The sequence below is a fragment of the Phyllosticta citribraziliensis genome, assembly GCF_038025025.1.
Source record: "Phyllosticta citribraziliensis strain CPC 17464 chromosome Unknown J3D65scaffold_1, whole genome shotgun sequence".
Taxonomy (NCBI): Eukaryota; Fungi; Ascomycota; class Dothideomycetes; order Botryosphaeriales; family Phyllostictaceae; genus Phyllosticta; species Phyllosticta citribraziliensis.
In genome coordinates this window covers 1,765,582-1,792,572 of record NW_027117338.1, presented here as the reverse complement: position 1 = coordinate 1,792,572, position 26,991 = coordinate 1,765,582, and the positions used below count along the sequence as shown (strand labels likewise).

The 26,991-nt window shown below is 55.9% G+C and overlaps 11 protein-coding genes across 11 annotated transcripts; 7 read left to right on the top strand and 4 right to left on the bottom strand.

Moving 5' to 3' along the window:
* The first annotated feature begins 455 nt into the window (after nt 1-455).
* Nucleotides 456-2,580, top strand: J3D65DRAFT_610196 (carbamoyl-phosphate synthase arginine-specific small chain). The gene is made up of 3 exons (XM_066798781.1): nt 456-599; nt 725-1,054; nt 1,111-2,580. Exons 2-3 carry the CDS (start codon nt 887-889, stop codon nt 2,350-2,352), a joined length of 1,410 nt encoding a protein of 469 aa, XP_066659865.1. The 5' UTR covers nt 456-599; nt 725-886; the 3' UTR covers nt 2,353-2,580.
* Nucleotides 2,581-4,037: 1,457 nt separating this feature from the next.
* J3D65DRAFT_545660 (uncharacterized protein) lies at nt 4,038-8,371 on the bottom strand (the record flags this gene model as incomplete). Its single annotated transcript, XM_066796779.1, has 4 exons — nt 4,038-4,756; nt 4,818-7,501; nt 7,920-7,955; nt 8,148-8,371. The coding sequence occupies 4 exons, from the start codon at nt 8,369-8,371 to the stop codon at nt 4,038-4,040; spliced, it is 3,663 nt and encodes a 1,220-aa protein (XP_066659864.1).
* A 427-nt stretch (nt 8,372-8,798) lies between these two features.
* Nucleotides 8,799-11,041, top strand: J3D65DRAFT_610186 (uncharacterized protein). Its single transcript, XM_066798780.1, has 2 exons — nt 8,799-9,061; nt 9,118-11,041. Exons 1-2 carry the CDS (start codon nt 9,038-9,040, stop codon nt 10,747-10,749), a joined length of 1,656 nt encoding a protein of 551 aa, XP_066659863.1. The 5' UTR covers nt 8,799-9,037; the 3' UTR covers nt 10,750-11,041.
* On the top strand, nt 11,034-13,431 carry J3D65DRAFT_610183 (organic solute transporter Ostalpha-domain-containing protein). Its single transcript, XM_066798779.1, has 4 exons — nt 11,034-11,452; nt 11,505-11,603; nt 11,795-12,095; nt 12,173-13,431. Exons 1-4 carry the CDS (start codon nt 11,355-11,357, stop codon nt 13,154-13,156), a joined length of 1,482 nt encoding a protein of 493 aa, XP_066659862.1. The 5' UTR covers nt 11,034-11,354; the 3' UTR covers nt 13,157-13,431.
* Nucleotides 13,432-14,285: 854 nt separating this feature from the next.
* J3D65DRAFT_610180 (uncharacterized protein) lies at nt 14,286-16,975 on the top strand. The gene has a single exon (XM_066798778.1). It carries the CDS (start codon nt 14,515-14,517, stop codon nt 16,579-16,581), a length of 2,067 nt encoding a protein of 688 aa, XP_066659861.1. The 5' UTR covers nt 14,286-14,514; the 3' UTR covers nt 16,582-16,975.
* On the bottom strand, nt 16,754-19,129 carry J3D65DRAFT_610179 (HCO3 transporter family-domain-containing protein). Its single transcript, XM_066798777.1, has 4 exons — nt 18,729-19,129; nt 18,586-18,679; nt 17,601-18,538; nt 16,754-17,545 (listed from the first exon to the last, which is right to left on the bottom strand). The coding sequence occupies exons 1-4, from the start codon at nt 18,998-19,000 to the stop codon at nt 17,062-17,064; spliced, it is 1,788 nt and encodes a 595-aa protein (XP_066659860.1). The 5' UTR covers nt 19,001-19,129; the 3' UTR covers nt 16,754-17,061.
* An 89-nt stretch (nt 19,130-19,218) lies between these two features.
* On the top strand, nt 19,219-20,699 carry J3D65DRAFT_610176 (P-loop containing nucleoside triphosphate hydrolase protein). The gene is made up of 2 exons (XM_066798776.1): nt 19,219-19,552; nt 19,604-20,699. The coding sequence occupies exons 1-2, from the start codon at nt 19,289-19,291 to the stop codon at nt 20,375-20,377; spliced, it is 1,038 nt and encodes a 345-aa protein (XP_066659859.1). The 5' UTR covers nt 19,219-19,288; the 3' UTR covers nt 20,378-20,699.
* On the top strand, nt 20,700-21,505 carry J3D65DRAFT_610174 (uncharacterized protein; the record flags this gene model as incomplete). The annotated part of the gene is made up of 1 exon (XM_066798775.1): nt 20,700-21,505. A coding segment is annotated over exon 1 (469 nt), but the record flags the coding sequence as incomplete, so codon positions are not given.
* On the top strand, nt 21,343-22,116 carry J3D65DRAFT_28325 (uncharacterized protein). The gene has a single exon (XM_066795096.1). The coding sequence runs from the start codon at nt 21,495-21,497 to the stop codon at nt 22,008-22,010; it is 516 nt and encodes a 171-aa protein (XP_066659857.1). The 5' UTR covers nt 21,343-21,494; the 3' UTR covers nt 22,011-22,116.
* On the bottom strand, nt 22,117-23,555 carry J3D65DRAFT_28413 (uncharacterized protein). Its single transcript, XM_066795100.1, has 2 exons — nt 23,020-23,555; nt 22,117-22,934 (listed from the first exon to the last, which is right to left on the bottom strand). Exons 1-2 carry the CDS (start codon nt 23,122-23,124, stop codon nt 22,224-22,226), a joined length of 816 nt encoding a protein of 271 aa, XP_066659856.1. The 5' UTR covers nt 23,125-23,555; the 3' UTR covers nt 22,117-22,223.
* A 39-nt stretch (nt 23,556-23,594) lies between these two features.
* Nucleotides 23,595-26,043, bottom strand: J3D65DRAFT_610169 (uncharacterized protein). The gene is made up of 3 exons (XM_066798774.1): nt 25,846-26,043; nt 25,490-25,787; nt 23,595-25,432 (listed from the first exon to the last, which is right to left on the bottom strand). The coding sequence occupies exons 2-3, from the start codon at nt 25,572-25,574 to the stop codon at nt 23,826-23,828; spliced, it is 1,692 nt and encodes a 563-aa protein (XP_066659855.1). The 5' UTR covers nt 25,575-25,787; nt 25,846-26,043; the 3' UTR covers nt 23,595-23,825.
* Nucleotides 26,044-26,991: the final 948 nt, after the last annotated feature.

Genomic DNA, 26,991 nt, shown 5'->3' with positions numbered 1-26,991 from the left:
GAAGGACACTAAACACCTTCCCAAGCGCCCACGTTGTCAACGTCGTCTTCCATTCCAGACAAGAAAAGACCCAGCTCCCTTTATTATCTTTTGGTAAAATTCTTTGTATTCTGAATCATCACGTCTCGCGGTACAAAGAGACGGTGGCTCCATCCATTCGTTGAAGGCAAGCAGATAAGGCGTTGATGGCGTTGACGTCGTGGCAAAGGCGATTGTCGAGGGCCAAAGGTCAGCAAAGGCTCCGAGCTGGGCAGGGCGATGGGCGCACGGCTGGCGGTTGAAGGAATTGACCAGTGACGAGGCAGAAGAATAATTGCGTTACAGAAAGCTGTTAGCAAATGCGCGAAGGCGGAGGATGCGAATTCGGACTTTGGTCGTGCGGCCAGTGAAATTTTACGTAGCCGGCCCCACCTCAACCTTGTCACCCACACTGATTCTCTCGCCTCGTCCGTCCCTCATCAACTCAACTCCACCACCTCTTCTGCTGCACACAACACAGCAATTGCAAGGCAACGCCCGTCGTTGCACCCCATCGACCACAACTGACAGATCCGCCAATTTCGCGAATGCGTTCTGCTCAGACCATCTTCACTTCTCAGGTATGTTGGCCGCCTTGCTTGTTATCTACGCTCTGTCCTTGCGCCCTACGCCATCGTAGAGGCGATAGCTTGACCGCAATTCGACGATTCTTGCTTGAAAACATTTGCTAACAGCTGTACCATAGGACTACATCTCTGGTAACGCTCATCCGCCGCTTTCCAGTCCTCCGCAAGACCAGCTTGACTCACACATCAACAGACCACCTGTGGAAGGCCTCCATTAACTGAACGGCCTTTTACTCGCTCCAAAGCGCCTCTCAAATCGACTACATACAACCCAAAAAAGAATGTTTGCAAAGCTCGCGAAGCCCTCCATGCTGAGGCCCGTCGGGGTCTTCGGCCAGCTCTCCAAGGCCGGAATGCAGGCCCGCTTCATGGCCACTGTCCAGAACAACAATGCCCAGAGCATCGCTCGCTCCAGGGCTACCAAGGACAGGGCTACTTTCACCATCAAGGTACGCAGGAATTGGGCAATTGGCGAATGTGCACAGTTTGTGACTCATCTCTGCAGAACGGGCCCATCCACTCCGGAAAATCGTTCGGTGCCAAGAAGAACATTAGCGGTGAAGCCGTTTTCACGACCTCTCTCGTCGGCTACCCCGAGTCCATGACCGACCCCTCCTACCGTGGCCAGATTCTCGTCTTCACCCAGCCCCTGATTGGTAACTACGGTGTCCCTTCATCTGTCAAGGACGAGTTCGGCCTCCTCAGATACTTTGAATCTCCCAACATTCAGGCCGCTGGTATCGTTGTTGCGGATGTTGCGGAGCAGCACAGCCACTGGACTGCCGTTGAAAGTCTGGCGGAATGGTGCCAGAGGGAGGGTGTTCCTGCCATCTCTGGTGTCGACACTCGCGCCATCGTTACCTACCTCCGTGAGCAGGGCTCCTCGCTCGCGAGAATCAGCATTGGTGAGGAATACGACGCGGACGAAGACGAGGCATACATTGACCCGGAGGGCATCAACCTGGTTCGCCGTGTGAGCACCAAGGCTCCCTTCCACATTAGCTCCAACCTCGGCGATATGCACGTCGCTCTGATCGACTGCGGTGTCAAGGAGAACATCCTCCGCAGCCTTGTCAGCCGTGGTGCCAGCGTCACCGCTTTCCCCTACGACTACCCCATCCACAAGGTCGCTCACCACTTTGACGGTGTCTTCATCTCCAACGGTCCTGGTGACCCAACCCACTGTCAGGACACCGTTTACCACCTCCGCAAGCTGATTGAGACCAGCCAAGTCCCCGTCATGGGAATTTGCATGGGTCACCAGCTGCTTGCGTTGGCTGCCGGTGCTCGCACTGTGAAGATGAAGTACGGTAACCGTGCGCACAACATTCCGGCCCTGGACCTTACCACGGGCAAGTGCCACATCACTTCGCAGAACCACGGCTACGCCATCGACGCCACCAGCCTTGACTCCGAATGGAAGGAGTTCTTCGTCAACCTCAACGACGCTTCCAACGAGGGCATGATCCACAAGTCCCGCCCCATCTTTTCCGCTCAGTTCCACCCCGAGGCTAAGGGCGGCCCGCTTGACTCGGCATACCTCTTCGACAAGTACATTGAGTGCGTCAGGGCCTACAAGGACAACGCTGTCTTCTCCGCCGGCAAGAGCAACAAGCCCAGCCAAGTGCTGGTTGACTTGCTCCCCAAGGAGCGCGTTGGCGTCCACCCGGGCTTGCCTGACATTAGCACCCAGGCTCCCAGTGTGACTGAAAGCCCGGCGGCTCCTCTGCAGGCTGCTGCCGCTTAAGTGGAACAACCGAAAGCGGAATATGAAAGGTGGTCTTATTGATTGGATTACGCGGGTCTTGCGTGGATTTGGGCAGGGAGTTTTCTAGGGAGGTTCTGGGAACTGTCTTTACTTTTTTTCTTTTTCTTTCGTCCGATATCAAATTGGTCCATGCCTCGGCGCGTAAAAGCGACGGCTGCAGATGTTCATCTTTATTGCTTAAATGAAAGGACTTGACATGATTCTCAGCAATGTTCCAAGGAAAAGAGACGTGAAAAGGCAACTAACGTCACCGCAGAAAAATGCTCGAGCCATCCATCCATGCATTCCTTCTGTTCTCATTCATCTCCAGCCTCCCACCCACCAGCCCTGCATACTCAGCCCCGTCGTATTCGCCTATCATTCAACTTGATACCCGTCACAGCCTTGAATATTCACCGGTCGGCCGGCGCGCTGCTCAGCATGGTTGTCTCACTGACCGACCGACCGACAAACCGACCCCACCACTGTCCCGTATTCGCAGGCCGAAAAGCCCACCACGGACGCAGGTACCCACGGACGGACGCCTCAGCCTCAGCCTCAGCCTGACAACGTGAACGGTGCGATGTGTCTCAGCCACAAACCCGCAAACTACCGTAGATGCAGAGCAGAGCGAGAGCAGGTGGCAGCGAGCACCTGATTGTACTGCCCCTTATCTATTCTATTCTCTTGACTGGCCGGTCACCGCCATTGTCGCTCTCCGTGTCTCTTTTTCGCATCTAGGTTTTTTGGCATCTTTTTTCGTTAAGCTTTTGGACGATGCGGGCCCTTCCGAGCGGGCGGACGGGCGGGCAGACGCCGCCACTGGCCATCCACTCAACGCTCGTGCCTGGCTGCACGTGTGCTAGATGCTGGGATGATAAGTGAGGATATGCGGGAGATGGAAGCTATGATCGGTAGATTCCTCGTGGTGGCGGCATTGGAGGTGATAGGAGCTCGGTTGGAGCTGAACGTAGAAGAGGGGTTCATCTCCTTGCTGTGTTGGCGTAATTTGGGTGGTCATGACCAGCGGCGTTCACCGTGAACATGTCAAATGTCGAAAGATCAAGTGCAAAGGGTGAGTCGGGAAAAAGGTTGGTGGGTGGACGGTCCTTCCCTGCTCCGGCATCACCACCGAGAAGAAATGGCGATACATGAGCAGATGACGATTCAACCACCAAGTCGACTTTTTTTGTTTCATATGCTTGCACAAATTTTCCAAGATGGAACCAGTCTTCAACGTTAGCGGCTGGACTGACCAAGGATTGATGTCTAGAGCCAAAAAGAGGGACACAAGAACCCGCATGTGAGCATGTAGCGAAGCTACCCATCAAGGAGAGGAGAGGAAGGGAAACAGATGCGAAAGACACAAAGTACAACAAAGGGGACCTGAAAGTTGATGAGCCCAAGACTGGAAACGACGCAAGGAAAAAAAAAAAAAAAAAAAAACGCCAGGGAAATGATTGTGACAAGGGAAATTGCGGACAAAAGAATATTTTGTAGGAAAACGCCAACAACGGGAGCAAAACAAAAGAAAGAATGCACAGGCAGGGGGGGATATCCAGGGTAGCAAAAGGATGAGGCATAAGGATGCAAGCAAACCAAGAATCAAACCTCCACGCCCCGAAGACGCCTTCTCATGGAAATGCAATGTCCACCACCGAACAAATCCAAATCACCAGCGACAATCACACCTCTTGGGGACTTTCTTCACCCTTCGTCGCAGCCTCGGACTGGGTGGCTGCACCATCCCAAGTGCGGTCCCGTTGCCTCTCAACCGCCTCTCTCAACGTCTCCAGCTTGTTCTGGGTGACGCGAATCGCCTCCTCTATCTGTCGCTGGCTCATGCGTTCCGTCTCTGCCAGCACCTTTTGTCCCATGGCCGCCGAGGCTCTCTTCGAAGGCCCTTTGCCCGCCGTCATTGGCGTCGCGCGGTCCATCCTCACGCGCTCTTCAAGCCAGTCCCACAGTTCCGATTCTTCCCGGCGCCACATCTCCTCATATGCCGCAATGCGAGCTGGGGTTGCGAGACCATATGGCGAGACGTTGCGGCCGCCAGCTGGAGCACCGCCGCGTAACCACGATGTGAGAAGTAGCAGGCCGAGGAAGAGGACGACGACTTGTGCCGAGACGAAACTCGGCATCAGATCAGTAATTGGGCGCAGAGGACCATGCAGCGGTTCCAGGAGACCCCAATCTCCACCTTTGTCGGCCGAGGCGAGAGGTGCGGTGGTCGCGATTTCTGGAGAGGCTGCAGCGGCGCCTTTCTTGCGGCCTTTCTTGTTCTTTGTCTTGCCTCCAGTCGCAGCTTTGGCAATGGGTTTGGCAGAGCAGGCGGCGCGAAGAGCGGCCACGAGGTCCTTGGCATACACGCCTTGTCCGTCATTGGTCCCCTTTTCGATCGGTCCTAATTTTTGGTTCAGTTACTCAATCCTATCACCCATGCTGCAGGGGGATCAAGGTCTCACCTTTAAGCCAACTCTTGCCAGACCATTCGATTGTGTGGTTCATCACCAGACGAGTAGAATTGCCAGGACCCCACGTAAGGCAGTATTTTGTCTTCACAACAAAAATGTTTCCGTTGGGAACATCGGGATTCTGAGTCGAGCAAGTGACGGTGACGGCTCTTTCCAGGTCAAACTGATCAAGAGTCTGATTGATGATGCACTTGGTTTGCTTGGGGCCAATCGAAGCGTTGAGAGGCTTGATAAAACTGTAGTTAAAAGTCTTCTTGGTTTCGCAAAGCCCCTGCTTGTCGTCTTCCATTTGCAAGTCCTGCGACTTTTGGTCTTCGATAAGCCACTTGCGCATGAAAGTGCCCGACATCGGACCAAACATCAGAGAGTAGACCTTTCCTAACGGTGCCGGAATTGTGGTGTCCATTAGCAGGTTGCTGAAGTGTTCGGCCTCGTCACCACATGAAGTTTCAGCGTGCGCTATGGGCCCAGGGAAGCCCTGACTGGCGGGTGCTCCGTTGGGGGCGGGTTCGATGTTGCCATTGTCTTTTGGAGCAGCACCGTTGGAAGTGGCTCCCAGAGGCTGAGAGGACGCTTTGCGGCTGATGGCTTTAGCAGGCTCCGCAATCTCACTGCCGGCGATGCTACCATCGCCATGATCGGTCACACTCGCAGCGGCTTCTTCATCTTCGTCATCCTCATCATAGACCTCGTCGTCTGAACCTTCTTCGGAGACATCCTCAATCGCGTCGTCAATGTCGTCTTTCTCCGTCTTGTCACCTGTGCCGTTGTCAAGAGCGACACCATTCAGCGAACTCTTCAGGTTGGGATGGCTGATTTTCCAGATCCCAATCAGGAGGTCATATGTCGAGTCTCGGCTGACCAGACTGGCGAACACGTTGCGCGCATGAAGCGTAGTGATCACTATAGCGTTAGGGAAGATGACTGCCGTGCTCTTCTTCTCAATCGAAACAACCTCGTCGAAACTGATAATGAGATTGGTGACCCAACCAAGAATGTTGCTGGCAAAGCAAATGTGTCCCTCGGACACATATAATCTACCATGAAGGAGGATATCTCGCTGCAGCGCGGCGCTGTAGTCTTCAATGAGGTAATCATCATCAGGCACGCTCTTAAATTGGCCATGGAATTCCCGATTCCGTTTCGCCGGAGCAACAGCAAAGCCCGTCAACTTGGATCCGCCGACGACGCCCATGCTAGTGGCACCAGGTAACGTTGTGGTGCTGCTCGTGACTGCAGGAGTCAACGTTGCACCAGCATTCGAGCTATTGCGATGCCTCCTCCGACTTTTGCGATCGCTCAACCGGCTTCTCACGCTGCCACTGCGCCTCGGACGGGTCTCGGACTCGTCTCCTAGAGGCCTAGGCGGAGTCTGTACGCCAGAGAGAGTAGTCAGAGCTTTCGGTTTATGCCCCACGAAGGCGGAATCGGGGGGCTCCTGGAGATATGATGCAGACACGGCCTTGGCCGCCGCACTGTCCTCACTCCTTGCGGCTGCATCGTCGTCGGGAATGACCGTGGGTGTTATCGGCCTAGCCGGAGCCAGCTCGTCAGACGAATTCATGACGCTCTGATCGCTTTCGATTTCCTGAATGCCCAGGTGACTGAGGCTGAGGTCTCCCGAACCAAGAGTCTCAACGGCGAGCTGCTTCTTCTCGGGCTTGGGGTTCTCGGCAATCTGCTCGGCCTCGGAGGATCCCCCACTGATGACTTCTTCACCACCAGCTGGGCCGGTTTTTTCCACGTTTGGTTCAGGGACCAAAGACGCGCTCTGCTTTCGTTGGTTCTGGTTGAGATTGGCAATGTTTGTGAAGGAGCTGGCGGCGTTGGAAGCAGCGGAAAAGACGGATGAAAAGAAGCCGCTCGGAGGGGATGTTAGGGTGCCTCCGGGGGTTCTCGTCTCTTCTGCAGTTGGAGTGAGCTGCGACGAGCCAGCATGCGCAAGCTTGCCTGGCTGGTTGCTGGTTGTAGCTGATCTCGCACGGCGATGGATCAAGCTCCCCGACGGTGTAATAATGACGTCGGGATTGTTCGACGCCGGTTGGCTATGGGACGGCTCGGCTCTCGACGAGGTAGCAGGTCGCAGAGAAGTGTAGTCAAGGCCGTCGGTGGGCGTTGGTGGGGTTAACAAGGTCGTGGGAGCCTCCGCTGCTCCGGGATCCGGCGTTGTTTCGGGAACGACGGTGGAGGTGTCAATTCTTTGGGGTTCGGCTTGAGATGTCTGAGAAGGGTCCGACCGAGGTGGCGACAAGTGGCCCTGGAGGTGATCTCCTTGTGCCGAGTCCTGGGTGCCTTCCTCGAGTAGGCTGACCTTGGAGCTGCTCCGCGACTTCTTCCCAAGCAAAGAACCGAGTCCTCCACCTCCGCCGCCGCTGCCAGAGGCTTTGAGCGTGTCGGGAGTTCCTCTGGGCGACGGCGATTTCCGACCTCCAAAAGCGCCTTTGAGCTTCCTCCCAGGCGACGAACCGCGCCTCTCCTTCGATTGCGGTTCAAGTGTATTCGACTGCTTGGGAGCCACCGTGTCGGCCGTGGTGACGATGGAGCGGATGTCGTCTGGATAGGGAGGCGGGGAGATGATGGCTGCGTCGAGAATTTGGGACGCAATCAAAGGTGACGAGAGTGTTAAATAGCCGGCGTGGGATTGGTGTGGAGAAAGAGGGGGTCTGACGGGAGGTCTGAGGGGGAGCACAGATTAGCAGAGGCGATATTGAGGAGCAAAGGCGCCAAAATTAGACGCGAGGCGAGTCGACAAGTGAGCTGAACGAGCGTCGCAGGCAGAAGCGATGGGAGCAAGCCGAAAGCGTCGTGTTGGAACAACCGAATGGACGAGTGATGGTGTGGAGCTGAAGTGTGGAGTTGAGTGCCGGCGGAGAGGTGTTTGGCGGATGCAGCAGTCAGGCCAGCCGCAGTGCAGGCTCGCAGAGGAGCCGCCTCTCAGCCATGAGCCAGGCCACGCCGCCAGGGTTCGCCGGCTGCGACGATCCCAGAAGGACCTAAAATGACGCCCCGCCGGCCGTGCCCTCACCCCCGATGTGGGTGTGTCTTGTCTACAAAGGTTTTGGACAAAGAGAAAAGAAACGTTTCGGAACTCACGCTTCAGAGTCGCTGTCGGACGTAATCAAGCTGCTGCTCGTGACGTTCTTGTGCATGTCCATCCGCAGCGACTGTCTGTCCCACGGACTGAGATAGGCGCCATCTGGGTCAGGAGAGACAACGTTGCTTGCGCTGCGGCTTGCGCTTGAGCCAAGCACAGCTTCATAGACGCTTTGCTCCTCGGCTGCCCCGTCCTTTTGTCGTCTTCGCCTTTTTCTAGAAAACAACCCTGGGAGCTTCCGCACTGCCAGATTCAGCCGTTGGCGCTGGCTTTCCCCGGAGCTTCTGGCTTTGCTCGTACTCATCGGCCGCAGACTGCCTGAATCACCGTCGTCGCGGCGTTTGGACCCGGCTGATGCGTCGCTGTGTTTTCGACGACGACCCGAGAACACCTTGGACAGGGCTGAGCGCCCGCTGCTTGTGCGGCTCAACGACTCGAAAGAGGGATCCATGGGAACGTTGCGTTGCGGCACCGCCCACTGACAACCAGAGGATTTTAAGCAATCGACCCCGTCGTTTGCCCAGCTGCGCAGGTGACTGTCTACTTTGGATTGTTCCCCAGGTGTGCGGCGTTCGGAGTGGCGCTGGAATTCAAGCTGGAAGAGGCGCCTCTTGCGGCCATGTCGTGCGTACAGGTAAGGCGTGGAATTGCTCGGATAGTGTGTGTTGGAGAAGAGGCCCTGAGACAAGATGGTTGCAATATATCTGCTTCACTTGCGAGGCGAGGAAAGACGCGGCGCATCTTGTTCTCTTCTTGTTGCTGGCAGTTCCCAATACATTGACACCAACGTCATTGCCCGAGCCAAGGAAGGAACCACTGCAGGACCCGGGCAGCAATCGCTACCCCCGTGTCTTCCCAAACAAGTCGTGGCCCTTTGACATGTACCTGGCGCCACAGTTGGGCGTCGCTTTGGGCTGTTCTGTACCGAAGGTGAAGCTGAGACTTGGTCAATGAACCTTGACCTTTCCTTGTCCCCAGCTAAGTGACTGCGGTGCGGCCCCGGTCTCGGCATACTGTCGTTAGGTCACACGCGGGCGTGGCTCAACACCGCAACCCGGGTTTAGCTCTTGCTCCTCGCCGCCGACAGACATCTCCCTTCACAACCCGTGTCGCCGCAATGGAAACGGCGCCCTTGACTCTGGTGGGGTCATTCTGTCTGACGCCTCACTTCTGCCACTCGTTGCTAACGTCGGCTAGGCGCACGCTCATGCGCGCAACGCGTCCGCCGAAACCTGGAAGGCGAATTCTTCCCAAGCCAGCGACGAACACCAACAGGCCGCCGGAGAGTTCGCCAAAGCCTCGCAGGGAACCGGCGATGCTGAGGCACTCCGCATACTGAAGCTGCTGGAGAGCCATCATCACCGTCTGGCGACAATCATCAAGTGCAGCTCGACGACATCCCCGACGCACACTGAGCCACCATCAACCTCTCCACAATCCCCCGAAACGACACCTTCCGCTCCCTCGACACGTCCAACCTCGCCTAAACGAGCTCCGCAATCGCCCCCAAGGAGCGCGCCCCGACGAAAGCCGCCCCGGGATCTTTCGTCCTCGATAGCTAGCAACCTCGCCTCTGCGCGCGGCATTCCAGGTTCCCGCCGTCCCGCCGCTCCGGCTGTATCTGCGCAACATGTGGACGGGAGGATTCTAGGCCGAGCCGACAGGGCTCTGCCCCAAGACATGAGGAAAGATGGACAACAACAGACGGCCAAGACTTCCAAGGAATCTGGAGAAGCCACTCATGTCACGTCGGAAAAAGAGGCCGTATCGCCCCCGGCAAAGCCAAGTTCTGACGAGGGATTCAAACGATTTTTCTCCACCTTTGAAACCTTCTACTCTGCCTTGTCAGCACCCCTGGCTTTTACGGGCCTGCCTCTAATCAATGACGAGCAAAGCCAGCCCCCACCGCCATCCCAAAAGCCGGCGCCAAAGCCCTCGCCTAAGCAAGCGGTTCCAAGCACGAGCGTTCGCGCAGACTCGAACCCCAACGTCGGAGCCCTCTTCTCGCAAGCGACGCTACGAGCTCTGGACTCGGCTCCTAGCGGAGGGGAAAGCTTTATCGTTGTGCCAACTACTGGAGGCACCGTTTCCTACGCCGGCATCCTCAACCATAATGGCAACCAAACTCACGGAGGGGTACCCTCGCCGATTATTGAGGAAGAGGAGGAAGAGCGGTCATTTGACGCCGATGAGTTTGTGGATGCATATGAGGAGCCGGCGCCGCCTTCGCCGAACATGACACGCTCTGGAAGGCGAGCGCGACCTGGCTCTGCCGGGACCGTGGCGGCAGCGGAGCACTATGGCAAGGGCGGTGGGTCAGGAGGGTCGCGGAAGACGATGGAAGAACTGGATCTGGAAAACACCATGATGCGCCAGTTGCTTGACAAGTTGAGCAAGCGGCTTCACATGTGGGAGGCATCCTCGCAATCTCAATCTCTAGCGCTCGCGCAAAGCTTCCGGGCACACCGGCCGGCAGCATCATCGTCGGCAGCAAACAGCGAGCCTCAGACTCCGGGGGCCGCGGCGGCCCAAACCAACATGGAGCATCGCTTGCGGGAGCTAGAAGTCTTGGTCGAAAGCTTGGCGCGCGAGAAGGAGCTCCAAGAACGGGAGAACGACAAGCTGGTGCGCGAGAATGAAAAGCTGCTGGGTGTGCTTGGGCGATACAGGGAGAAATGGGAGGTGCTCAAGGCCGGAGCGCGAGGTAGGCGCGAGAGAGGAGCGGCGGCGGCGGGCGGCTCTGCGGGTAGCAGAGAGGGCGGCGGTGATGGACCGGGAAGCGTGGACGTGAGCCCGGCTCGGGCAAAAGCAGGGGGACAGGGAAGCTGAGCAGCGGGGCCTAAAACTGCAACAGCCGACTTGGCAGCGCAATGCTCAATGGGCGCGTGTTTCGTACAGGGTTCAGTAGAGAATTTTGCGACATCGTCAAGTCGGTGCAACGCCGTAGCCACGTCAGTTGTCAGTGCCCGTGGCCCTGTGCTGTAGGTCACCCAAGTGCTGCGCCTTCGACGCTGTGGCGGCCGGTCATGTACTCTAGGGCAGACGCAGACCCACTGTCAGACAAGGTGGATACAGAACCGAACGCGCAGCGCGAATCCAATCCAATCTGCGCAGGAATAGGAAACGCTCTTCTCCCAGTCCCATGTGACTATGTTTGGAATGCCGCCCGTCTGACAAACGCCGCGGGCATTCCTTTCGCAATGCTGCGCCCTGCCCTCGGGGGCTTGCTGCAAGGCTTTTCCACACCCCAAGGAAGCACCTAAAAGATTCAAGGGCCCCCTATTTACCGCACCAACCAACCCTACCCTACCCTACCCTACCCACCTACTCGCAGCCAATCTGGGGAAACGTCGTCAGCCATATGAGAACAAGGCCCGCCCAGTCCTCAACTTCTGCGCTGCGTGCCTCCGACCAACGTCCACTCCTTAGCCGCCATGAAGAAGTGCTCCGACGACGTGAGCCAGATCGAGGAAGAGGACGTCTGGAAGCTGTCCGGCACAGACTTCGGCGTCACCTTTCATACCATCGCCCAGTAAGTCGTCTGCCACCTCCCTCGCCTTGGCCTGCTTCGCTGACCCCTCTAGAATCATTGGCTTCGTCTTCACGGCCATTGCCGTCATCATCTCCCTCGTCCTCATCTTCGAACATGCCACCCACTACTCGCGACCTTGGGAGCAGAAACAGTACGTAAGCGCCAGGCGACAACCCCGCCCTTCGTATAACCCTCACCACGTCGACCCACGTCTTTCGTCGTCGCTTGCCTTTGTCTGCTATCCGCGCAGAACATGAAGCAGGGCACATATACCTACCTGAGACATTTGTCTTGTCTCACGATACCGATGACACTACGAACGAGCTGACAAGATGGCAACAGAATCATTCGCATCCTGCTCATGATACCCATTTACGCCGCCGTTTCCCTTCTTTCAATACATTACTACACGAACCACATCTACTTCGAAGTCATCCGTGACTGCTACGAGGCCTTTGCCATTTCGAGTTTCTTTACCCTACTCTGCCACTATATTGCCCCGACGCTACACGAACAAAAGGAATATTTCCGAAATGTGGAGCCAAAGAATTGGGTGTGGCCGATGACCTGGGCCCAAAAGTGCTCCGGCGGGCAAGACAAGGGCTGGTTGCGAAAGCCGAGGAGCGGACTGACTTGGTTCAACGTGAGCTTCCCTGTCTCAACATTTACTCTGGTCTTCGCTCTACAAACTCGCATGCAGTGGCTAATTTTCTCTGTCAGATCATCTGGATCTCCGTCTTCCAATACTGCTTTATTCGCGTGTTGTTCACCATTATATCCGTCATCGCGGAGAAAGAAGACATGCTCTGCGAGGATTCGCTCTCACCCGCCTACGTCCACATTTGGTCTCTCATAATCGAATCCATCGCAGTCACAATCGCCATGTACTGCCTGATTCAGTTTTACATTCAACTGAAGCAGGACCTGGCCCAGTACTCGCCATTCCTCAAAGTCCTGTGCATCAAGCTCGTGATTTTCTTTTGTTTCTGGCAGTCGACTCTCATCGACTTTTTGACCAGCAACGGCGTCCTCAAGACTTCGAAATATCTTGCTGCTGCAGACATTTCTGTCGGCCTACCGAACGTTCTCATCTGCTTCGAAATGGCCTTTTTCGCCGTTCTGCATCTTTTTGCGTTTCCGTACAAGCCGTACAAGGTGGCAAAGACGAAGCCGGAACCATCACCATTCGATGATCCCTCAGAGATCCCGGGCAAGAAGGAGAAAAAGAAGAAGCGCTACTACGGTGGATGTCTGGGAACCATGGCGATCGTGGATGCGTTCAATCCTTGGGATATCATCAAGGCCACCGCACGTGGGACTCGATGGCTCTTTGTCGGTGTTAGGCACCGTCACATGGACCGCTCGTACTCGGTCAGACTCCAAGGAGCTGCTTCTCCTTCTTCCGTGGAAATGTCCGATCAACCGCAAACCTACGCACGCGCACGTGATGATCATGTTGCGACCATGGACGATGAATTCGACCGCAGGAGTAGCTTGAATTTGGATTCCGAGCAAAGCAGCCCAGTCCACGAGCATCCGGATGAGAGACGGGGCAGAGTTCAAAATAACGACTACATGGCTGCGCGGGACCGCTCCGATAGCGACACGGCATACCACGGATACACGCCACCGCGGCCAGGGAATGGCGACAATCAGCATTTGCTGACTGGATCCCAAGCACAGCGGCCGACGAATTTTGTCTAGCATCGGGGAGTATCATCACATTCGGCGTCTTTGGCGTTCACACACGTTCAATTTGAAGGATTTTTGTTGCTACTGGTCTTTTGGGCACTACTGGCGTAAGGAGGATTGGGTTTCCTTCATGTTTTCACGGCGAGCATTGCGGGATGGAATTCACTGTTGGGTGTCCACGTGTTTCACAGCGAGTTGGGAGGGGCTATGGGAGGAAAAGGGAAAGATGGTTTGATATCCCGCAGAGGAGGAGAAAGAAAGCGAAGAGGCTCGGATCTGCGAGTGGGGGGGGGGGGGGGGGGGGGGGGGGGGGGGGGGGGGGGTCTCCTTGCCTTGGTGGGAGAATGAAAGGCATCGAGAGGTCCAGGCGGGATGCGAAAGCTCAAGCTACTTGACGATGTCGTTCTTACTTCTGGATATGCTCTGTCCCTCGTGCTCTAGAGAAGAGCAAAAAATTTCTTGACCATGCAGCTGGTTCTCCTAGTATCGATTGTGATCAACAGCCGCAGCACCCTACGTCCCCCTTTCCTATTCTTGGCTTATGACAAGTCGATCGCTCATATAGCCATCAGGCTCGGGGTTAACGCTCGCAATCAAGTTCACGAGGCTGAGCCGTTTGCTGGCGACAGGGACGTAGCTAGGTGGCCGCTGTGGCGCTGGGTTTCGTACAACGAAATTGGGAGGCTCCACGTCCAGCTTCCTGCTACCATACAGCGGCCGAGTCCGTATCGGAATTTTCAACACTGGCCAAGCAGATCTCCCGTCTCAAGTGTCCTGTTCGCGGGCATCAAAAGTATAGGGTTTGGCAGGATCAGAGAAGCGCGCAATCGACACTGCGTTTGCCGTTTGTTCCGACCGATGATTTGCGAGTGCTCAAAGGGGCTGCCGTGAGCTTGAAATTCGAGACTGCATGTAGCTAAGGGTGCAACAATCGCCTAGTTTGGAGAATGTTCCTGTGTTAACTAGACCCTTCGTTGTCCAAAAGCGGCGCTTCGATGCTCTCAAACGGTGGCGTTTTCGAAAGTAGGGCTGGCCAATGGGAGCACTCGGCTGGATGGAGCGATTCGGGTCCGACGGCACCTGCAGCTCCAGCGCTCGTCCAATCTACCCCCAGGTCTCGCAGCTTCACGTCGCATCCGCACCTTTACACCCGCGCCCAGCCCAGTCCTTCCGGCCATTCGGATTCCACACTTACCGCACGGAATCATCACTCAACACAATTCAACGCGTGACCTTTGCGTCCACGGCAGAGCCCTCTTTCGGTACATGCGCCCGACGCGTCTTTTCGGAATTGCGCCTTACCACTCTCATCTCAATTCGCCGACGTCGCTGCTGTACCTCTGGACCACGCCCCGTCGCGTAAACACGTCATGGTCGACTACAGCAAGCTAACGGTTAACAACCTAAAGGCGCTTCTCAAGACCCGTAGCATCGCGTTGACGGGCCTAACGCGCAAAGCTCAACTAATCGAGCGGCTTGAGCGAGACGACTCTGAGAACGCGAGCGCAACCCCCGAAGCTGATGCGCAACTGGACGACAACGACGATGCGGAGCCCGAGGCGCATGAAGCGTCTCCCGAGAACCATCCCGCGCCTGATACCGCCCGCGATGAAGAGACCCTCCGTAAAAGTGAGGACGGCGATGTAGCGCCGCGGACGGACGGCGAAAGGACACCAAATCAGACATCGCTGGACGCGCTGGACGGGGCGACTGACGACAAGGCTGCTGATCCGGCAAGTGATGGCAAAGACGACCAACCCACGGCGTCTGCGGAAACCAATGCACCAGAGGCTGTTGAGGCGCCAGAAGCAGAGGAAGAGTCGCAAGAGGCGCCGCCGTCGGCAGAGCCGCCTACCCAGCAGTCGCTTTCGCCAAAGCTTGAAACATCACGCCAAGCCGAAGATCAAGCGTCCCTCGCGACTAAGGAATCGCCTCCAGTCGCATCGTCTGATTTGCCGAAGGAGGAGTCTAAGACAAGAAAGAGACGGAGCGTCTCACCACCAATCGACGTTGAAACTACAAGAAAAAGGTTGAGACTGGACGAAGAGCATGTCCCTGGGGTGCACCTAAAAGAGGATGGTTCCGTGCCTGAGGTGGATATGCAAGATGCCGCTCCCGCGGGCCTTGGCGACGAGCGAACGTCGTCTACTGAGAATCCGGAAGCCACTGGAGAAGCTTCCAACTTACGGGATGAGGGAGAGCCGAAAGAGACTGCATCCGCCGAACCAGACGACTCAAAGAAGCGGGAGGCGACTGACCAGTCAGCAGTCGAGAGAATCGAGCGTGCTCACGACGACGGCGAAAACAAACACGAGGTGGCCAGTCAAGAAGAGACTCCTCGGCAACGTTCGGCATCTCCAAAGCCTCACAGAGAGACCCGTTACCAATCGTTATTTCCTCCAGCGGGAGAACCCATTTCTAGGCCCTCGGCACTGCCAGAGGCTGTTGAAGATGACGACCGGGCAATTTCACCTGCTCTTCATCCTGCAACCCGCGGCCTCTATATTCGCGACTTCATGCGCCCACTACAACCCGCTTTGCTCAAGAACCACTTGATCTCCATTGCCTCGCCGCCCTCGTCTTCCTCTCCGGACCCCCAAGTCTTGGAGCTCTTCCATCTCGACCCCATACGGACACATGTGCTAGCCCTCTTCGACTCCATCACTGCAGCCGCCCGCGTGCGCAGCTCACTACACGAAGCCGTATGGCCGCCCGAGCGCACTCGCAAACCCCTCTGGGCCGATTTCGTCCCAGACGACAAAGTCAGCGAATGGATTGAGCGCGAGGAACGCGAGAGCGGTGGCTCCAGCCGCATGGGCAAGCGCTGGGAAGTCGTCTATGAACCTGCCGACGTTGACGGCGGCGTGCTCGCCTCGCACCGCGAAGTCGGCGCGCCATCATCACTGCAGCAGCCGCCGCCGCCACGCGAACCTGCGGGAACAGCATCGCCACCACGCGGCGGAGCCGGAAGACTTCCACCGCCAGAGTCGCCCACCAGCTCAACCCGCAAGGCGGCGGCGGCGGCGCCGTCGGGCCCCGCGACCGAAAAGTCCTTCGTAGCCCTTGACAAGCTCTTCGGTTCGACGGCCGCCAAGCCCAAACTGTACTTCCTCCCCGTGGCGGACGACCTGGCTGCTCGCCGCCTCGAGGAGCTGCGCCGCTGCTCCAGCCGCAACTGGCGGCCCAGCGACCGCCCTGGCGCTGGTGCCGAACGCCGCTACACGTTTGACGACGGCGATGTCTTGACTGATGCTGGACCTGACGCCGAAGTTGGCCAGATTAGGGGCAGGGGTGCTGTTCGGTATAGGGGTGGTGGTGGCCCAGGAGGTCCGTATGGCGGTGGTGGCGGCGGTGGACGGGGCAGGGACCGTGGATGGGGCCCGCAGACAGGAATGGGTGGTCCGCCGCCGGAGACGTTTGGCAGGAGGAGATGGTAGTTCATTGAGGGTTTGATGTCATAATAGGTGCCCGCATGGGAAGTGGGCTGGAGGGAGAGGCATCTGGTGAGCCTCTGGAAGGGTCTGTTATCTTCACCTCACAGTTGTGATCAAAAGTTGCCGCGCAACATTTGTGGCTCACTAGATCCAGACTCACCTGGATCAAAGACAGAAGGCAAGAAGCAAATGAAAACAGAGCATCAGAAGTAACATAACTGGCTGGTCCTCCTCGCTGTTTGAGACGAGACGTGATCTATCGAAGACGCCGCACGTCCCACATTTACTTTTCCACGTGTGTAATTCTTTCTTTCCGCGGGAAAATGTACTCTTTGTCCAGGCATTTACACGTACAGCTCCTTCAGACCATAGTTACCTAGGGGGCAAAAAATAAAGCAGCGGTCTACTTCGGTCTAGCCTCTCCTCACAATATCTAATCCAAAAAAGTGAGTTTTGCCAGCAAAGGCCTGCACTAGGATTCGCTCACGAGCTCTCCTTGCGACTCGAGCGCGAGACGGGCCTCAACACAATCGACTCGGTGTCGCCGCCTTCACCAACATGAGTAGCAGCACCACTTCCAGCACCACCACCAAGACTGCCCAACTCGACATCTCGCCCCTCCGCAAACGCCAGCGCCACGGCCTCATGTGCGCGCTTCCTCGCGCGCTCGCGCCTCTCCCGATCGTCTTCTGGCGTGCCATCTCGACACGCCCAGGCATCGACATATCGCAGGGTTTCCGAGCTCCAGATGCGGTTCATGGCGAGCAGGCGTAGGGGAACGAGCAGGATGATGATGACGGGGAAGACGGGGCCGGCTTTGGTCAGTGTGACGATGAAGATGATGACAGTGATGACGATTTGCGCCAGTGTGTACAGGTGCACGGAAGCGTAGCTTTTGATGGAAGGAGGGAGGGACGGGAGTTCGGAGGGTGGCGTTAGGATGTAGAATGTGCGGAGGAGGATAGGGCTACGGATCGTGTTAGCACACATGTTTCACAACGGGGAGGACCTGGTGGGCGTACTTGACTGAGAGACTCTGCTCGCCCATGAAGAGGAAGAGGCCGGCCAACACGCTCGTCGGCGTCACGCCGAGCACCTTCATCAGCGGCGGGCTGACGAAGGCGAGGATGCCCGCCGCGTGCAGGAAATGGCTCCAGCGCTGCTCGTAGACGCGACGAGACGACCGGACCTCGGTGATTGTGTCGTTGCCTCCTGAGGCCGCGATTTGAATGTTCTCCGCATCATCGTGCATCAGGCTTTCCGAGTGCAGCGGCGCCTGAGGCAAGAGTCCGTTCGCAGGGGGGATTCCCAGAATGCCGCAAAGCGCAGTGGTTGTGCCCAGCAGGGCAATGTCCAAAGCGTAACCCCCAGGCTTCCTGGTCCCGTAGCGCTGGATCGTGCAGATGATGCTGCTGACTTCGTGGTCAAAGAAGAAGAGCGTCGTGATGATGGCGCCTGGGATGAGGGCCGCAAAAATCCACGACACGGGCAACTCCCAGAACTTGACGAAAAAGATGGAGCGGTCAGGGTCTGTTGGTCGGAAGGAGTGGCTGACTGGAAGCGTTTCGCGGTCCAGACTGGCAAGCTCTCCGGCGTGGGGGATTGCGATGAAGAAGATGATGCTTATGGCCGCTGCGTACTCGGCCAATCCCATGCGGATATATCTGTGGAATAGGGGTTTCCACCTCTCCGCCGACGCGAGAAAGATGGCGAGCAAGCAGGTCCCTATGCACCCAATGACCGAGTACAGGAAGGCGGCGAAGGAAAGGCGCGAATGAGCACGTTCAAGCTCCTGTATGGCCTTGTGGAAGTAGATGATGCTATTTAGCAGTGAGAAAATCTCCGTGGAGAACGTCGTTACGTAGCGCATAGTGTAGTCGTGAGCATTAAAGATGGCAAGCAGGTAGTGCATCCACCCAGCATGGATCAAGGACCATGCCATGAAGGGCAAGAATGGAATCTGGATCCATTAGAGGTCGAGTCGACGCAGAAGTTTTGGATGCGTACGTGAAAGGAAGACTCGCAAAGAGAGTAAATGTTCTCAGCCAAAATCGAAAACGGTCCAGTAACGCCCAGTATCGTGAGAGGCTGGATCGAGAAACTAAGAAGTCAGTCAACGACAGACTCGAATACCAGTCTGTGAAACGTACAGGGAAAATATGACACCACATAGTCCCGTGCTGAAAACAACCTCTATCGTGCCCCAGTTGCCGCCCGTGAGCTCGTACAAGTCGCTGGCAAAAGTGATTCCGGGAAGCAGGTTGGTGAAAAAGACATAGACGGCACTTGCTATGATAAGCTGATTGAAGACGGACCAATCCGAAGCATATCTCTTGGGCAGGTTGGCCAAATCCTGGCGGAGCAGTCGAAAGGGCCTGAGGATGCCATGGGGGGCAAACCACCCGGTCTTGACCCCCGACATTCTAGAGCGACGAAGAGGATGGGTCGCGGTCCATGGTGGACAAGGGGACAGCTGCGGGTACTTATACAAGCGCGGTCAAGATCATGTCGAGTCGTTAGCGTGGAGAGATGTGGGTGCCCCGCTGTGACCTATGACGGCAGTGTTTCCCCGGCACATTCCCGGCGGGTCGCTAGGATTCGGCCGCCAGAGATGCCCGGGCGTGCCCCGGTGCGCGTCTCTCTCTCGCCAAAACATCATCGCAAGATCGTCTTTCTGAAAGCCCACCATGCCAACAATTCGTGACAAGCCATGGCCTCACAATTTCTCCCGCGGGCCGTCTTCCCGACGCTCGACTCGCTCCCGCGATCCTACTTCCTCGGCCACCACAAGTCCGGCTTGAGCAAAATGAAGTCGATGCTCTCCGGCATTGACCTGATTGTAGAATGTCGAGACTACCGCGTTCCACTTACTTCCTACAACCCGCTGATCGAGGAGACGCTGGCTGGTCGCGAGCGCATGGTCATCTACACAAAAGCCGATCTGGGCAGGTCCCAGGACAAATACGGCCGCGCGGTATTTCAGACAAATCCTACCTGTACCTTCAGAACGCTAACTTGGATACAGGCCGATTTCAAGGACCAGCGAATCATCCGCGACTGGCTTGCGCCGACACCGGTCAAATTCACTGACAAAAACTCAAAGAGCGTCAAAGACGTCCTGAAATTCGCCAAAGACTATGCTTTCGAGAACGGCTCTCCCGTAGGCACGCGCGTGATGGTAGTTGGCATGCCCAACGTGGGCAAGTCTACACTGTTGAACAATCTGCGTTGGGAAGGCGTCAGGAAGGCCAAGGCCGCCCAGACAGGAGCACAGCCGGGCATCACGAGAAAAGTGGCGTCGTCGGTCAAAATAGCAGATGGTGACGACGAGAGGGGCGGTCTATACTTGGTCGACACACCGGGAGTCTTCATTCCCTACGTCCCTGACTCCGAGGCCATGCTCAAACTTGCACTCTGTGGATGTGTCAAAGACACCATCATTCAACCACAGTTACTGGCAGATTATCTGCTCTACCACATCAACCTCAACGATCCGTCGCTGTACGCCCACTATAACGAGCCAACCAATGACATAAGCATTCTTTTGGAAGCAGTGGCAAAACGGACAGGAAGATTGAAACCCGGCGGCATACCAGATTCGGAAGCCACGGCGCTGTGGATGATCCAACGATGGCGCAACGGGCAACTGGGTAACTTTATCCTGGACCAAGTCGCAAACGCCGGTTTGCAAGATCACAAGGCGGCGTTGAAGGGGCAAGCGCCCAGCATGAATCAAGCCATCAAAGTCGAGAAGGAACGCCGGAGAGAACAGGGTCGTCGGACAAGTTGGGAATCGTGAGTAGTAAAATTGAAGATTGCTGCTCTCTTCAAAATGTGTCTACTCTGCTTCTTCTTGTTTCTCGGTCCACTTGACCAAAATGCGAATCCAATCATCTTCAATCTCAACCCCTCGCACAGCTTTTTGCCGTCTCTCCACAAGCCTTGCCCGAACGATGCCCTTCTCCCGCACCTCGAGGGTACTCAACGGCTCCGTCCTCACATTGAACTTGATCTTTACTTTATCCATTGGCTTGGATTGACCACTGCCCAGCAAGGTTAGCTTCTTAGTGTAACCACCCACAACATTTCATAGCTCACTTTACCTGGGAACTGTCCGTCGTCGTAATATCACTGGAGCTCCGCGAGCGCACCAAAGTTTGAATCTCTTTCTCGCATCTTTGATCACCCTCCATAGCCTCAAACCACTCCTCCTGGCTCTTTATGCTGGCTTCCGTCTCCCGAGTAACGTCTAAGTCGTGCTCTTTCGCCACCGGCTCCAACTCCACCTTGGCCATGTTGCTTTGGTGCTTCGTCGCAAACTCGGCATACAGCTCCATCATGGTCAGCTTCGTGGCACCGGGCGACGGCAACTCCTGTTCCATGCGACGTAGCAAATGGCGGAAGGGCTCGAGCGCTGCGGAGAACGCAACCGTGTTGGGGTCGAGTTCAACGAGTAGGTCGAGCGCTTTTTTGGCCACCAATAGTGTGCGCTCGCCGTGTGCGTTCAACTCCAAGATTCTGCGGACGATCTCTCGAAACTCCCTCAGGTTCGTGAAAAGTACTGGTTCCTCGCTGCGCAGAGCGCAGCGCGCACGAGGGTCGAAGGAGGCCATCAAGCGGGAAAGACCGGGTTTGATGAAGGCTTGTTGTCTATGGAGAGGAGTGTTTTCCAGCCCATTTCGCCTGCTAATATAACAGTATCAATGGCCTTGTCTCGATGTTTCCACGAGCACTTTGGTTTGCCTGCAAGGAAATAAGGCGAATTGTATCGCAAGTTTCTTCAACTTTGTCGAAGCCATGGTTTGAGCAAGCATATTCTCATTGTTGCAAGGTTCAAGACAGTTTTGGGCTTTGTAGTTGGATTCTTCTAGAGTCAAGTCCAGCTCGGAAAGCGTATTTGATATTGGGCAGTGTCGATGTGGCCAGGAGATAATTTAACACTGCTAGAACAACGTGATGGTGGAAATTTTACAGGTATGGCCTGGAAACCGCGCCGTGTGCTCATGTGCCCCCAGACTTTGACTGCACCGCTGGACAATTCTCTTACTGGATCACCATCACATCTCCCACGGCTTTCCCTGCACTCTACAACATTCACCTCAAAGCTTTTGGCGAAAGTTACCAAAACAAGCCTTGTTCACTATGTCAGTGAAGTCTCATGGATGCTCTCAAGAGTGCGCCAGCTCCAAGCTGATATTGAGATCCTTCCAGTTCCACACGCCTTCCTCACGATGGATCCATTCGCCATGATAATTACGCTCTTGACCGTCCTCTTCGGCATCGCCGGCCTTTGCTACGCGTGCTGCCTCAGACACGTGATCAAAGACCAAGCAAAAATCTTGTCGAAGATGGGAAATGCTCGCGTGGAACGCGAAAACGAAATGCTACGCCAGAGGGTTGAGATGATGAGCAGGATGGAGCAAGGAGGTTAGCCCAAGCTCTGCCAGAGCAAATGACGCGATGCGCCCACACTACCTGGTACGGCTTGGAGGGTGATCGGGGACGACCCAGTTGACATCCACCAAGGTCAGATGATTTCTTGCGCAACGCAACCAAGCACAAGTAGCTGACCTAGTGAGTAGGCCTTTCTCTTTCGACTTGGCTGGCTTGCGCCGGCTTATGCTTCATTGATGATATCCTCTCTCCTACTTCTTGACTTCTTCCGTGTCTTCCTTGACTTTTGCATCCTTCTTAGGGGGTCTCTGCCCAAATATCGTCGTACCCACTCTAACCTCGTCACTACCCATCGTGATTGCACCCTCGAAGTCCGAGCTCATGCCCATACTCAACTCCAGTTGCTCTTTAGCGATACCCAGCTCCTGGGCGACCCTGTCCCTCGTCTCTCGCAAACAAACAAAGTCTTCATTCTCCGTCTCCGGCGTTGTGGCTTGTGACCGAGCGATTGCGCCAATCGTCATGAGTCCGGCCAGCTTCAGGTGCGGGCAATTTTCCAAGACATGCTTGCACAGCGCTGCGGCGTCGCCGGGCTCCACACCACTTTTGTTCTCTTCACCGCTCGTGTTAACTTGCACCATGAGCCTCAGCTTCTCTTGAATGCTTTCTGCGCCATCCTTTTCTACCAGCGCCTTGCGTCCCTTCTCCAAGTTGTCTGCCTTTTTTGTGCTGTCAACACTTGACACGCTCCAGAGGTTTGGTATTTGTTCGGCAAGCGGCTTGCACTTGTTCGTTTGGAGTGCGCCGATAAAGTGCCACTTGATCGAGCGGGGCAGTAATTGTGCCTTTTCTTGCAACTCTTGGTAGTAGTTTTCGCCAAAATGCACGACGGGAGGTGTAGCAGTGTGGAGGGCAAGAATGTCGGTCGCGGGCTTCAGCTTCGAAACGGCAATCAGGCGCACCTAGACATGTCAGTCAGTCAGTCGTTGCTGCTTGCGCTTCTTCCTGAGTTGGTGACGCAGGTTCGTTGGAGAGGCAGCTTCTTACATTCTTGCCCGTCTTGTTGACTGCTCGTATGCGCTCTGTGACATGAGTAATATTCTCAAGGAGCTCCTTCGCCCGCACCGGATTCACCTTCATCTCGTCAGACATGGTGTCGAGCGCAAGTGTCTTAGAGACGAGTCGAAGTGACGTTGGAGACGATCCTGGCGGTCGTCTGGGAACATGACTCGGATGCCGATCCGACGCGGCGGGCACTAGGTGCCTTGGCCAACACCTCGAAGTGAACCTCACCTCTTCAACCACCCGACCATTCTCTTGCGGAACGCCAAAAATTAAGCACAAGCCGTGTCTTACCGACTTGTCACTCCTTGCTTCGGCTTCGAGGAATCAGACGCCATATCAACCGCCGAACCTGCGCATAAATACGCCTCTACGTTCGAGCTTGTCCTCAGCATAAGCAAGCTTTCCCCATTTCGATCCACTGCAGGCGCCGCATGAACCTTTGGTCTCACAGATTATCGGTCCAAGCAATGTTGACTATCCCTCTATAACGATGACATGGTACCATGCACGTATCATATGAGCTATGCATTCAAGTGGCCGAGTCGACGAATCTGGAGGCCAAGCGAACTGTCCATTACACCACCTATTTCTACGCGGTCAAAGCCAGCAATATCTGTGTATCAACGAGGGGGATTGAGAAGAACGATGGTTCCTAAGTTGCCTCCTCGCCGCAAAATCAAAATCAAATCAACATTATCCTGCAACCAAAGGAGAGCCCGCTCCAAACTTGCCCACCGGGAAGGCCACATTCACCAAACCAGAGCCCGATTGCGTGCCGTACGAGAACTTCAGGTCTCGGCCGCAACCTCCCAAAGATTGAAGCTCCGACGAACCCTATCGGCCTTTGGTTCGCGCCCCTGGTTCCTGGCTGCTGCCGCCGCCGTGTTGTTCGAACGCGCGAGCGCAGTGCTGTTGAGGCCCGCTGCTGCGGTACTATTGTTTTGACCTCTCACCCCTTGGCCCTGCACTCCAGCGGCATTGACGCCGTCATTGCCAGCTCCTTTGCCGTTCTGGCCTCGGTTTGCGTCCTGTCCATCTTGAGCGTTGGCGCCGGCTGCGTTTTCGCCGCCCTTTCGGCCTCGGTTGCCGTTCTGCTGTCCAGCGGCACCGGCCTGAGTTCCTCGACCGCGTTGGCCTGCCTGCTGGCCTTGTTGTCCATTTTGATTTCCAGCTTCACCTGCTTCAGCGCCTTGGCCGCGTTGGCCTGCTCGTTGGCCCTGTTGTCCATTCTGCTGTCCGGCGGCACCAGCCTCAGCGCCTGGACCGCGTTGGCCTGCTCGCTGGCCTTGCTGTCCATTCTGCTGCCCGGCAGCACCCGCCTGAGTGCCTCGGCCGCGTTGGCCTGCCTGTTGATCTTGCTGTCCATTCTGCTCCCCAACAGCATCAGCTCCAGCGCCTTGACCAAGTTGACCATCTTGTTGGCCCTGTTGACCATTTTGCTCTCCAGCAGAATCAGCCCCGGCGCCTTGACCTAGTTGACCACCTTGTTGACCCTGCTGTCCATTCTGCTCTCCAGCGGCACCAGCGCCGGCGCCTTGACCGAGTTGGCCATCTTGTTGGCCCTGCTGTCCATTCTGCTCTCCGGCAGCACCAGCTCCCGCGCCTTGACCGCGCTGGCCTTGCTGGCCTTGCTGACCATTCGGACGAGGTTTGCCTTGTTGACCAGCACCGCCATTTCCTCCTTGACGGCCGTTGCCATTCTGGCGTCCGTTTCCAGCGTTACCGGCCGTTTGTCCAGCATTACCGTCTTGCCCCTGGCCAGATTGTCCTTGTCCACCTCGTCCCCCTTGACGTCCATTTCCATTACCAGCGGTGCCATCTTGTCCTGAAATACCGGCCTGTCCAGCATTACCGTCTTGTCCTTGGCCAGTCTGACCTTCTCCGGTCGTTCCCTGTCCGATTCCCCCCGCTCCGGCCTGGATCCCGTTTCCCGTGTCGCCATCTTGGCCTTGTCCTGTCTGGCCTTGTCCATTTTGGTCTATTCCAGTCTCCCCCTCTCCGGCTTGGCCAGCATCTCCACCTTGAACACCAGCTCCCTGCTGTCCATTTCCGTTCTGACCAGCACCCTTGCGGCCGTTACCGCCTCTGCGGCCCTCGCTGGCGGTGCCATCCTGTCCCTGATCTCCGTTGTTGGTGCCTTGCAGTCCAGTCCCATTCTGCGCTCCTTGTCCAGAGCCTATGGTTTGCCCTGCATCGCCGGGTTGAGTTCCTTGGGCAGCATTGCCTCCAGCGTTGGTGGCTGCACCGTCGTCTCCGTCCTCGTCGTCATCATCGTCATCGTCATCTTCGAGCGCTTTCTTGCTGTAAAGCTTCCTGTCCTGAGAGATGTGATGACTGCGCTCCGACTTGCCAGCTGACGTCAAATCGTCCGAGACAGCGGCTGATCGAATGACCACTATTGAATTGTTACTTGACAAGACCCAAATTAGGGAAACAGTGATGGAATACTTACAGTCTGCATCTTTGGAGTTTACAGCAGGATGTGCGGCTACCAGAGCCGCGGAAGCCAAAACGATCAGAGTGTGAGAGAACCTCATTTCGGATCTCAAGAAAGCGATCGGGAGTTAACGTCGGAAAGGAACGAAAGGTAAGCGAAAGCGATCGCTACTCGTGACAGATATTAAAGAGATGGAAGTCCTGGACTGGAATGATGTGAAAAGAAGGGTGATAGCCAAGAGTATGGCTTTCAGAAACACTGATCAAAAAGGCTTTATAACCTCTCAGAAGTTCAGCCTCACTTGACCCCTTTTCTTTGATCGACACTGCAATCAGTACCAAGATGAAAACAATGACCAACGTAAGACTGACGGGGGGCGTTTGATTAAGGTACAAGAGCTGATGATCCTCTGGGCCAGTACTTGTGTGTGCCTCAGGTGCTGGTGCCTAGAGTCAGCCTGGAAGTCGCGAGAAGAGCTCTTCAAGAATTGGCGAAACAAACGAAAGCAGCCTCTGACCAAACTTGTATGAAAGAGGCGGAGATGGCTTATATGAATGACAGTCTTGCCGTGGTGGGTAAGACGCTAGAAATGCAATTCAGGGAGAGGCCACACATGGATTGCATGCCCGCTGACGGGTTGTGTAAGGCGACGGCATCTCATGAGCGTTTCTCGGCGAGGCTGAGCCACGATTCGAAGCCTTCGAGCAGTGAGATTCCAAGGGAGAGGCGCAAACCTGAGAAACGTAATGAGGCGACCGGTGCATAAGTTTGCAATTGCAGAGACCACTTCACTCTCTGTTTTGTTTCCCCTGATGCTGTCGAGACTGCTGAAAATATCACCAACATCGCAGAAATAGCCCAGTCCGTTGCCAGCAGTATGAACTGCAAAAGAACATTTTTTTCGTCTCGCCTCGAGCAGCCGTCGTACGCTGCAGCGTTCCACGACTACCTTGTGCGCTACCTGGTGTGAAGGCCGCGAGTCTCCAGAGTCGAGAAGACGCGCTGAACTCTGACGCGCTAGGCTGCGCGGCCGCGTGTCCATTTGAAGCAGTACCTGTCTCGGTTCTTTTTCGACCCCTCGCCCTCTTCTGGCAAACAGGCGCGACTGCTACGCGTTTGGTTGGACTAGTGCGTCACCAATAGGCCTCATCACGTAATCGCATGGTTTTGCAGAAGGTAGAATGAGCTGCGGCTCAGGCGCTTTTGGACTGCTGACGAGCTTGTTTGCAAATGAAAGATCTTGGTGTTGTGTTTGAAACCTACTGGACTTGGTGACAGCGGCTGGCAGAGTGGCTAGCATCTTACGCGTATATCATGCCAATTTTGACATTACGTCATCTTGACAATCTGCCCGTCCAATTGGAAAAGAGCGGACTTTGTGGACTAAAGCTGCTCTCTTGATCGAATTTTATTCAATGCCTCGACGACGGAAGGGCGCGGACGAGAGGAGCAAAACAGGGCCAGCAGGTTCTCAGCCGCCTTGGAAAATGCCGTCATCATCTCCAAGACCATTTCAG

Bases quoted from the DNA above. Each gene is read 5' to 3' on its own strand.
- J3D65DRAFT_610196 (XM_066798781.1), top strand. From the start codon at position 887: ATGTTTGCAAAGCTCGCGAAGCCCTCCATGCTGAGGCCCGTCGGGGTC. The intron at 1,055-1,110 runs GTACGCAGGAAT...TCATCTCTGCAG, and splicing joins GGGCTACTTTCACCATCAAG to AACGGGCCCATCCACTCCGG.
- J3D65DRAFT_610186 (XM_066798780.1), top strand. From the start codon at position 9,038: ATGGAAACGGCGCCCTTGACTCTG. The intron at 9,062-9,117 runs GTGGGGTCATTC...AACGTCGGCTAG, and splicing joins AAACGGCGCCCTTGACTCTG to GCGCACGCTCATGCGCGCAA.
- J3D65DRAFT_610183 (XM_066798779.1), top strand. From the start codon at position 11,355: ATGAAGAAGTGCTCCGACGACGTGAGCCAGATCGAGGAAGAGGACGTC. The intron at 11,453-11,504 runs GTAAGTCGTCTG...TGACCCCTCTAG, and splicing joins ACCTTTCATACCATCGCCCA to AATCATTGGCTTCGTCTTCA. The intron at 11,604-11,794 runs GTACGTAAGCGC...AGATGGCAACAG, and splicing joins CGACCTTGGGAGCAGAAACA to AATCATTCGCATCCTGCTCA.
- J3D65DRAFT_610180 (XM_066798778.1), top strand. From the start codon at position 14,515: ATGGTCGACTACAGCAAGCTAACGGTTAACAACCTAAAGGCGCTTCTC.
- J3D65DRAFT_610179 (XM_066798777.1), bottom strand. From the start codon at position 19,000: ATGTCGGGGGTCAAGACCGGGTGGTTTGCCCCCCATGGCATCCTCAGG. The intron at 18,680-18,728 runs GTACGTTTCACA...CTGACTTCTTAG, and splicing joins TGTGGTGTCATATTTTCCCT to TTTCTCGATCCAGCCTCTCA. The intron at 18,539-18,585 runs GTACGCATCCAA...TAATGGATCCAG, and splicing joins TTTGCGAGTCTTCCTTTCAC to ATTCCATTCTTGCCCTTCAT.
- J3D65DRAFT_610176 (XM_066798776.1), top strand. From the start codon at position 19,289: ATGGCCTCACAATTTCTCCCGCGGGCCGTCTTCCCGACGCTCGACTCG. The intron at 19,553-19,603 runs GTATTTCAGACA...ACTTGGATACAG, and splicing joins AGGACAAATACGGCCGCGCG to GCCGATTTCAAGGACCAGCG.
- J3D65DRAFT_28325 (XM_066795096.1), top strand. From the start codon at position 21,495: ATGTGGCCAGGAGATAATTTAACACTGCTAGAACAACGTGATGGTGGA.
- J3D65DRAFT_28413 (XM_066795100.1), bottom strand. From the start codon at position 23,124: ATGTCTGACGAGATGAAGGTGAATCCGGTGCGGGCGAAGGAGCTCCTT. The intron at 22,935-23,019 runs GTAAGAAGCTGC...TGACATGTCTAG, and splicing joins TCAACAAGACGGGCAAGAAT to GTGCGCCTGATTGCCGTTTC.
- J3D65DRAFT_610169 (XM_066798774.1), bottom strand. From the start codon at position 25,574: ATGAGGTTCTCTCACACTCTGATCGTTTTGGCTTCCGCGGCTCTGGTA. The intron at 25,433-25,489 runs GTAAGTATTCCA...ACAATTCAATAG, and splicing joins AAACTCCAAAGATGCAGACT to TGGTCATTCGATCAGCCGCT.